Source organism: Necator americanus, chromosome III (genome assembly GCF_031761385.1).
Source record: "Necator americanus strain Aroian chromosome III, whole genome shotgun sequence".
In the NCBI taxonomy this organism is placed as follows: Eukaryota; Metazoa; Nematoda; class Chromadorea; order Rhabditida; family Ancylostomatidae; genus Necator; species Necator americanus.
In genome coordinates, this window is record NC_087373.1 from 28538072 (window position 1) to 28548180 (window position 10109).

At 44.1% G+C, this 10109-nt stretch overlaps 4 protein-coding genes across 5 annotated transcripts; 2 read left to right on the forward strand and 2 right to left on the reverse strand.

Annotated features, from left to right (window-relative positions):
* Positions 1 to 277: 277 nt before the first annotated feature.
* RB195_011247 (uncharacterized protein) lies at positions 278 to 1542 on the forward strand (the record flags this gene model as incomplete). The annotated part of the gene is made up of 5 exons (XM_064192585.1): positions 278 to 283; positions 563 to 682; positions 897 to 1017; positions 1283 to 1396; positions 1436 to 1542. 5 exons carry the CDS (start codon positions 278 to 280, stop codon positions 1540 to 1542), a joined length of 468 nt encoding a protein of 155 aa, XP_064050168.1.
* Positions 1543 to 2425: 883 nt separating this feature from the next.
* On the forward strand, positions 2426 to 2836 carry RB195_011248 (uncharacterized protein; the record flags this gene model as incomplete). Its single annotated transcript, XM_064192586.1, has 1 exon — positions 2426 to 2836. One exon carries the CDS (start codon positions 2426 to 2428, stop codon positions 2834 to 2836), a length of 411 nt encoding a protein of 136 aa, XP_064050169.1.
* Positions 2837 to 7173: 4337 nt separating this feature from the next.
* RB195_011249 (uncharacterized protein) lies at positions 7174 to 7809 on the reverse strand (the record flags this gene model as incomplete). Its single annotated transcript, XM_064192587.1, has 1 exon — positions 7174 to 7809. The coding sequence occupies one exon, from the start codon at positions 7807 to 7809 to the stop codon at positions 7174 to 7176; it is 636 nt and encodes a 211-aa protein (XP_064050170.1).
* Positions 7810 to 8028: 219 nt separating this feature from the next.
* RB195_011250 (uncharacterized protein) lies at positions 8029 to 9845 on the reverse strand (the record flags this gene model as incomplete). 2 transcript variants are annotated; one of them, XM_064192589.1, is made up of 2 exons in its annotated part: positions 8029 to 8469; positions 8553 to 9845. In XM_064192589.1, 2 exons carry the CDS (start codon positions 9843 to 9845, stop codon positions 8029 to 8031), a joined length of 1734 nt encoding a protein of 577 aa, XP_064050171.1. The 2 variants fall into 2 exon arrangements, with proteins under 2 accessions (XP_064050171.1, XP_064050172.1); XM_064192588.1 differs by lacking the exon at positions 8029 to 8469 and having other exon boundaries at positions 8487 to 9845.
* Positions 9846 to 10109: the final 264 nt, after the last annotated feature.

Here is a 10109-nt window from a genome sequence, read left to right on the forward strand (position 1 = left end):
TATATATATATATATATATATACGAAACCAAGCCAATATATATATATATATATATATATATATATATATATTGGCTTGGTTTCGTATTTTCAACGATCCTGTGGTAAGTCATATTTTGATTATTCCTAAAGAATTTCTCGTAAATATGACGGGACGGAAATGAGCATTAAAAGGAGTTTCTGCTTTCAGCTTACCGAGCAGAAGTTTGAGCCAAATTGTGAGCACTTAAATGCAATGGGAATGATAATCATTTTCTCGTACCTTCTTTCAGCAACTCATGCAGGTTTTTTTTTTCAACATTACTAAGATAAATGGATTTTTTTATAATTTGAAAGGTTATCGGTAGTCCATATTAACCTGCGTGCGCTAACATATTTTTTCTTCTGAAACCTTATTGAGAAATTGCTCAAACCAAAAAAAAAGAGATCCGAATAGGCTACATTTTCTTGATGTTTGTGTAGATTTTGAGCTCAAATTCAACTACTACCGAACTAGACACAGTTGACCTGGAAAGGTTATTGAAGTTTGACGGTCAGCTTCCGACCAATACCAATTCTTATAGTACTGTACACAATTTCAAGTCTCAAAACAAAAGAGAAAGAAACAACAAAAGAGAGAAGGAACAACAAAAGAAATACAAGACGAGATAGCGTTAACGAGACGCGCAGAGAATATTACGGAAGTTAGTCTGCAACTTTTAGACAGAAGAAATGTGTTTGTTCTGCAATTTCTCTGAGAACGAATGCAACGGATACCTCAATAATGGACATTTTTGTGCGATCAATCGTGGATGTATGGTTGCCAATCGGAGTAGAGGACGACTCCTCTCTGAGGCTTCGACGACTTTACAAATAAAATAAAAAATGGCACCACGAAATTGTGATATTAATCTGTAGGTATGTGACATATGCATGGTAGCAGTTCTGATCTCAACATTTCAAAGGATTAATATCTGCCCTATGGCTTCCGTTGAGGATTTGGAAGTTTGGGGCTGGGTCGATACTTCCCTTCAGTGTTGTAAGTTATAGTGAGCTGTTCTCTTCTAAACACTATATTTTGAGTGCTTTATCGTTTGGAATCTGAAGCTGATGCTCGTTGGGAACGTCGTCGAGAAGGGAAGTTTGGCGTCTTCCCATCTTCGTCAGGGATTCTAGTTCTGTAATGAACGAGCATGTCAATCTGTTGAGGTTGGGGCGTTCCAGGTCCACCTGCGGATAACGGTAGTGGGACGCTTTGTCTGCTCATTCTCCTTACTAAATATAAGATCTGACTGTTACTCCAGGCGTCTCGTCTGATTCAGCGCCTCTGCTTCAGTACGGTTTCGTCGCTCCGCGTTGTGGACAGCCTATCCTGCACCAAAAGCTCTGGTGCCACTCACGCCCCCTCAACCTCTTAGGCTTGGGTCGTCCCACAGGGACTAAACGGGGGTTTTTAGACTTGGGTGACGACCAGCCGCTTACTATAGCTGCGATTACAACCGTCTCCATCTCCGGAATCCTTTCGGTACGCTATTGCTTCCATCGCAGTGCACCACTGTCTTAGACCATGCGCTCATGTTGAACGATACTTCCAGTCACTCGGAGTAGAACCTCTACTATCCACCATAAGGTGTGGCACTATGTTAGACGAACTGACGGACTCCATGACTGTGAAGTAGCTACTTATAGAGAGCCACTAGACTGGGGCACACGTGATTCCCTACTGCAATTAAAATTCAAACTTATGAAATGGATAAAGCAAACGCTGTGACACCAGTATCTACAGTAGCAGCACGCAACGAATAAAGCCATAACATTCTACATATATCTGTACATGGTACTGAGACATCTTTAGTCCAAATCAGTAAGAATCAAGTTCTGATTCGGCACAGGCGGTGTATTCTTCTGAAATGAAGTCCACAACTCTTGAAGCTCCCCGATTCACCATATTGTTGAGAGCTATGTATTATCCCATCTAATACTTGGTTAATTACACACAACTCGGAGTAACAACGAAAACAAAGGGAGAGAAAAGAAGATTAGAAAGAAGTGACTAGTAAACTGTAAAGAAGTGACTACTAAACTGTAGAATATTCATGCTTTGATCAGCAAATTTAGTGATAAGCCAACAAATAACTCCTTCCTCCATATGCGAAATGACTCGTCACGTGAAAATTGACCCACCGGGTGGGGAAATATGATACATTGTTCAAACGTGCTCTGCCTTGAAATCTCGGCATTCATCTATCTATGTTTTGTCAGGGTGCCTTCCAGGATTCTAGATGCAATCTTCATTAGTCTGACGTTTCGGATTTTACGCCGCCTTCGAAGGCCCAAATAAAGGTTGATTGGAACATTCTCACGTTCATTACATCGAGTGTCACACTGCCTAGGGTCAGCTTTTCCATAGTCGTTCAAGATGGTGAAAACGATAGCCATACAGATTGATGCAAGTCTTTCGTAATGTTTCACCGGACGTGGTCGCTGGTTGCACGCACCTGTCGCTGCTCAGCGTACCAACGAATGTGTGCTGCGACGATATAACACTTGTGATCTACACGGCAGGATACGTTTCCTTAGGCATAAGCACAATGTCAACTTCACAAGAACATCTTCAATTATCATCTTCTATGATTCTACGAATGGAGCCGGCGCACCGAACCGACACCAGCAGTGCGCAACATCAACAGCAACTTGTGGTCACCATTACCTCCACGGCTGGCTCACTCGCTTCGCAAGAGAAGACAACTCTACTTCTGAGATTCGAGAGCAATGCTGTACTACGAGCTGCTCCCAGAAGGAAACGCGATCACTACTCTCATTTACGCCACTCAACTCCAGAAACTCGCGGGAAATAATCGAGAAAAGCAGCCCAGACAAGCTTCGGTGCATCTCCTTCATGATGATGCGAGACCCTACATAGCTAAGGAGACTCACTGAAACCTCAAAGAACTAAGTTGGTACATAGTGCTCCACTCCCTATCCTCCTGACATGGCCCCGTCATATTATCACTTATTCTGGCCCTTAAAGCTTCCTTAGCTAAGAAAACCAAACTCAAGGATATTAGTTGGGCGGTCGCAAACTTCTTCGATTCACACCATCACACGTTCTGTAAGAAGCGGACCTGCCCATTAGGTGAAACAATGTGGAGACTAACAATCGCGATTCCATTGTCGATTGATTTTCATTGTATGGTGAATAAAAAATAAAGAAGAACAAAGTTACAAGATTTATTTACTGAGGTGATTCTTTTTCAGAGCTTCGGCATCTCCGTTCTGCACAATATGATCAAAACGACATGTTTAGTGATGCATTAATTGTCCTTAAGAGTGTTTAAAATTTTCTTCAAATTTCTGTTTCTTACAACAACAAAAAAAACAACATTTTCAACTGTCATATTAAAAAAGGAATGAGTGCGTGGATCTCATAAGGCATTCATTCCCGAAGACTTCAGAATAGTTCAAGAAGTTTGCATTCAACAATTAGTGTCACATTCTGTGAAAATCTGAGAGTGGGTATCTGAGATAAACGCTTTTCGTACTCATTTTTTTTCAGATGATCCGTCTTCACTGATCGTGGGTGCTCCAGAACAGTTTTCGTTTATTCCCTTCCTTCGCAGTCGTCATTCGCGACATTCTTATGCGACTAATCTTGACGAGATCTTTGAGCCGTACCCAGTTGAGCTCTTATCTGACCCGTGTTGTGGGAACACATCAGCCTTTCTCTCAGCCATCTCTCATGCGCTCCATTAGCAAAACCTGAATCCAGTTGTTCCTGAGGTTGAACTTTATCCAGCGCCCTAAATATGCTCATGAGCACAATCTTCTTGAGCACTTTGTGTAAAACGGTCAGCAAACATATCGTACGGTGCTCTTGAATGATCTCCTCGGTCACCTCAAGTACAAGAATAGTTCGCGAGGTCTTGCATTGATATTTTCTTTGTGAAGAGATGGCGTTATGTGCTAGAATAACGTGGAGTGAATAAAAAGCAGCTCGAAGAAAGTGATATAAAGTGAGGTCCAGGAGCTGGCCCAGAATTAATGCTCTTGATCGCGACTCGAACGGGAAAAATTCGAATAGAAAATCAGTGTCATGATTCCCATCTCGCCTCGAAAAGAAATGTGGATTCCGTCTTTGCTCAGGAAGGCTGTTAGCAATATTATATTCGGAAGACCCTGCACTTCCTTAAACTTCTTCTTTTTTGTGCCGTTTCCAGAATTTTATTCTACCTAGATTTTGAAAGATCTTATGCAAAGATTTTTTAATCAAACAGTGTACTGCTGACTGATCAACAGTAAAATTTTTCATTCTAAAGGACCTGAGAAGACAGAAATTTCCTCATAACCCACTACAATTGATGTGTGTTCCGATCTATGACGTCAAAATCCTCTTTTATGAGCGTGAAAGTGAACCCACAGGGCAATCTTCAGGCACTGCTCCTTCTTCAAATGCAGCGCTACTCCAAGCGTTAAAAGCATTTCGATTAAAGGGTGAAGGATAAAGTTTCCTAGCATCAATCGATCCGCTTGGGATGCGCTACCACGTTTACTTCAATTCAGAATCGTTTGAGGTTAACGAACGTGTAGTTAGTCCATACAATGACTTGAGGGGACTAGGGAAAGTGGGAAGTGTCACGTCAATTTTTCCATTCTCCCAGACAGGTCTGTTACCAATTTATCGGCCCCGGAGGGATGAAAAAATTGGTTGACACTAGGGCGGATTAGAACCTCCGATCGATCGTAGAGACACAGCGGAATCTCTCACCGACAGCGCCTCACCTGCCCTTAAATTTCGGAAGAATTCAAAAAACAAGTGCTATCATAGCATCGTATATCATCGTTTCACCAATCTATTACTCCACTTCAATGGAACATGAGGAATTTTTATTATTTCCAATAAATTGAGAATTTTAATAATTCCAAAAAGGAGTGAATAGAATAAAAAAAAAAAAGTTAGAATAGAACATCTTGCAGGATGGTGCTTCTCTTTTTGATCCATTTGATAACGCTTTACCAATATTTTGTATTCGTGTGTGAATTTGCAATTCTGGAAGAAAGAACGCTCACTACTTAGCTTTTTTTTATTGATTTTCTTGAGTTATGACCAAGATTGGTATTGATATTTTTCGACACCTAAACTTTCGGCGTTTTCGGCTTCGTCAGAGACTGGGAAAATCAAAGTCACTAGTGATTTGTTCTCTCAGGAGCCTTTTCACCCTACAGAAAACATTCATACGGTAGCTAAACACCCAGCTAAACGTTCGCTAATTTTTACCATTACATGACTCACTACTTACTTCTCAGCTCAGTACTAATAGAGATGTTCTAAGCCTGCACCAAATGTGAAAAAGAACGGTTATCGCAGTGGAACGACAGCTTTCAAAGTGAATAAGAATGACGCCTACGTGTATTAGCTGTATTAACACATATCGGACCACTTGTTTAAGATGCAAGACTCCTTGCTGAAAGTCCGGAATCCAGACCATCGACAATAGAAGTAACAAAATAAAAGTCTTCCACGTATTAATCTGTTTGGGATGTGCCAACGCGTTAAAAGCATCACCCCACGAATCTGGGGTGGTACGGGTTTCAGGTGGAGTATTCGTATACGGGATAGTAGATTATGGAGAGGATGGTGATTCCGTCCATTTCTTCCTAATTGCCGTAAAAAACGGCCCCGAAGATACGGCTTCGGGCGTTCCGGCGCAGTATTTTCTACAAGGAGTTCGATTGGAGCGCGCCGGCCTTGTGCATGCGCCGCATTTTTTTTCCGGGCCATTTTTACGGCAATTAGGAAGAAATGGACGGAATCACCATCCTCTCCATAATCTACTATCCCGTATACGAATACTCCACCTGAAACCCGTACCACCCCAGATTCGTGGGGTGATGCCTTTAACTTTAACTCTGAATCAGTGAGATTTACGAAAGCGTATTAGTCTCTACAAAGACTAACGGGGACCAACCGATGCAAGTCAATCTTTGTTTGTTTTTTTTTCTTTGAGACAAGTCTGGCACAGGCTTATCAATTACTGAGGACGGAGGGCTTAGTTGGCTCTGGCGGGGTTTCGAACCAATGACAGTGCAGTCACAGTCAAACCACTTATTAACTGCGCCATACTCCCTCCGCGTTGTATTAACAGCAAAATATGACCCAAATTAAAAGAAGAAAGAATTAAAAACTCCAAATTTTTCGGAATCAGCACAGAAGGTACATTCCGCATTTAAAAAGACTTCCAGCAAACACAGAGTCGAAATCCTTCTGAAATCAAAAGACCAACGTTGACACTTGTCGATGATGTATGTGAAGCATAGGCAGGGATTTTCAACACTTCTTATTGCTGCTTGCAGGTGGAAGCACTTCTTCTCACTCAAACTTAGTCATTGCTTCAGAAAGATCATACTAAAGATGAAGAGCTACGCAAATGCACCAAGCTTTTATAAAGTTAGAGCATACTTTCTTATCCATACTTAGTGAACTTCTCTTTAGAAATAGAAATATTAACGTTGGGATCTAGTCGAACCCAAATAAAAGGTAAAAATTGAAAGAAATCGTTTGTGATTTCTCAGATTTCTTGATGCAATGGAAGCTTATTTACACTTGCATCGATTCGTCGCTTAATAGTTTTCCACATGTGAAAACTCATCAACCTAAGTCTCTGGATTCATGTGCACACTTTTCGTTTATAATTTGTTGGGGGTCCTAGGGAGAAGCAATAGGCAGAAACCCTTGTCGTTGACGCTTTTTTCTGCCTCCGTAGCGTGCTACGATCCTCCAAGTTCTGGCAAAGTGACATTATCATAAACAGTGTGTTGTGCGTAATTTATCCGATACAGATGCGATTTTTTGCTGTGTTTCATTGTTTCCAATGTGGCTGAGACTTCACTTTTATAACTACGATGGTGGTATACCACATCTTTGATCGTCAGCCAACCGCTAGTCATGTAAAGCGCTACTCAGTAAGCGACAAATGTGTATATTTTCGTCTTAAACTTTTATTCGAATCTCTCTTTAATACGTTCTATTCTATACAGTAGTTCTATCACCTTGATCACCTTGATCACCTTGACTCCTGCTGATCTTCGAACTTGTCGAGCGGGCGCCAGTAATTCTTCCATTTGTCCCGATCGCGTGCCAGAGTAGCCCAGTGGTTCCTCCTTTCGCGTGGGACACGAAGAGCATCATATTTTTCTTTCAAGGACTTCGTGAAGAAATCTGACCATCGGGTCGGCGGTCTTCCTTTAGTGCGCTTAATATCGCGGGGAACCCAGTCGTCACGGCTCTGGTCCAACGGTTGTCATCAAAGCGCATCACGTGTCCGGCCCACCTTATTTTACTTTCCTTGGCAAACGCGGCGGCGTCTCTAATCTTCGATCGCTGACGTAGGAGAGAACTTCGAATCCCGTCCCTCACTTGCGTGAAACGGGATACTCCTAGCATCACTCTCGCAATTGCGCGTTCAATGACGCTCACCGCGTTTTCTTCCTGCTTGCGAAATGCCCAGGTTTCCGAAGCATAGGTGAAAGCAGGAAGTACGGTGGTGTTGAAGAGGTGAGCACGGAGCCGGGTGTTCCTGGTCTTCTTCACTACATCCTCGATGCTCTTGTACGCTCCCCAAGCCGCTCGTCTCCTCCTGCCCAGCTCGGGGGTCAGGTCGTTCATCATGTTCAGTTCCCGACCCAGATAAACGTAGCTGGTGCATTCGGATATGTTCGTTCCGTTGAGCGTGAATGGGGCATCCGAGACCCATCCGTTGCGCATGAACATCGTCTTTTGCAGATTCGGCTGAAGACCTATGTATCCACATGTTTCGTCGAATTCGGTCAGCATTCGTTCCGCTTGGCTGCTAGATGTTATCAGTACGATGTCATCAGCCGACCATCAACCTTCACTCCCATGTCGTCCCGTTCCAACTTTCGCATTGCGTTCTCGAGGGTGGCTGTGAATATTTTAGTTGAAAAGGTCACCCTGTCGAAGCCCTCTCTTCACTTCCACGATGATTTTCTTGTAGGATGGCGAAATTCCGCTCGTGAAGTTACTGTACAACTCTCAAATTACCTTTATATACTGAGTAGGGACGCCTTGGTTGTCCAAGGCTTCCACGACCGCTTTCGTCTCAACCGAGTCGAAGGCCTTCTTTAAGTCGATGTAGGTGAGACAGAGCGGCATCTTGTACTCTCGTGATACCTCGATGAGTTTCGAAACAGTGTGAATGTGGTCAATCGTGCTGAATCCTTTTCGAAACCCTGCTTGCTCGCATGGCTGTCCTTCATCCAAGACTTTTTCAATCCTATTAAGGATTACTCTTGTAAAGAGCTTGTAGATGACGGACAGTAGGCAGATTGGACGATAGTTGCCGATGTCATGCGGATCTCCCTTTTTATACAACAACACGGTCTTGGTGGTCTTCCACTGTTTAGGAACCTTGCATTCCGACAGATAACGCGTAAAGGGCCACGCCAGGGTGTTGATGAGTACTGGCGGAAGGCTCTTCAGGTGTTCTGGTATTATTCTGTCGGGACCGGGTGCCGTACGATTTCTAACCGACATTTATGTATTTCGGACGGGAAAACCTCTGGAAAGACTTGTCCATCTTCTCTCAGATGGTGAGAAGGCAAGTGGACATGGCTGTCGAAGAGATCAGAGTAGAAGTCGTAGATGATTTTCTCCATCTCCCTTCTCGATGCAATGGCTGTTCCCTTTGGGTTCCGGAGAGCAGTCATCCTCGTCTTGCGACTGGCGAAGTCTCGACGGGCATAGCGGATGCTTTTCCCCGCCTCTGCAGCTTCAGCCAGCACTTCTGCTCTTTTCTCTTTAAGGTCTTCCTTTATCGCCTCTCTGCAAAGCCTTGCGAGCTCGGACGTGAGTTCTTCGTTCCCTGCGGCTCGTGCTGCTCCACGCTGGCGTATCAGCACAAGAGTTTGAAGAGACAGGCGTCTCTTGGTGGTTTTAAAACTCTCAGCCTTCTTCGCGCAGTCGTGAAGGTGTTCGACAAGCCGGTCATATTCCTCGTCGATGTTGTCCATTGCGGAATCTTCCCAAAAGCCGGCTAGCGTAGCGAAGAGATCCCAGTTGATGGTAGTCCTGGGATTTCTCTCTCTGAACTTGGCGGCTTTCTCTGCTCTCCTTGTGAAGGAAAATCTTCCTCGGAGGAGGCGATGGTCCGATCCCGTATAGAACTTTGGTACAACACCGACGTCCGTCAGCCAGAACCTTTTATTGACGATGATGTGGTCTATTTCATTACGGTACCCTCCACCGGGTGACTCCCACGTCCAGCGTAGAGAGGAGGGCTTCTGCAATTGCGAGTTCCCATGGATGGTCTTAGTCGTCATGATGAACTCGGAGAGTCTCTCTCCCTGTTCATTCCATTGTAGGCTGTTGGTCCCGATGTGAATTTCCTCATGCGTTCTTTTCGGGCCAGCTTTGGCGTTGAAATCGCCAATTATGACCTTGTAGAAGGCATGATCTTCTCGGTAGAACTTCTCCAGGTCCATATAGAAAGCTTCGACTTCTTCTTCTTCGTAGCTTGATGTTGGAGCGTAAGCGACGAAGATAGTCAAAGCTGGTATTGGGCCACATCTTCTCATCCGCAGACGTCCGATTCGGGTCGTAAGTTGTTCAAAAGAGTCGATGTTCTTTGCCATACTCGTGTTGACGAGGACGCCAACTCCACCAACACCTCTACTGTCGCATGTTCCTAAGAACAGTTCTTTTCCAGATTCATATACGGCGTTGAGAGGGTGACGTCGTCTCGTCTCGGTCAGTCCGATGACGTCGTACTTGATCTTCTTGGCTTGCATCATCAGATCTTCGATGGCCGCTTCCGATGCAAGCGTACGTGCGTTATAAGTACAGATCGCCATCCTAGTCCTTTTCCGTTTTGGTATCCTACATGACTCCTGCAACCCCGTCCTACCTGGCGCTACCGTACCAGGCTTTCCTCCGGAATCAGGAGACTCTTTTCTATTACTGTGTTTTGCTTAAAAATTTTAAAACCATTGGGCAGGTTGCAAGCCTCTAGTCCCATGAGTTTCTGGGAGAACTTTCGTTCTCCCGGTGTGGACATGTGGAGCTTATTTGTTGGAGGCGACTCCAAACCGCCTCCCTTGCACCTCCCAGTCACTTGA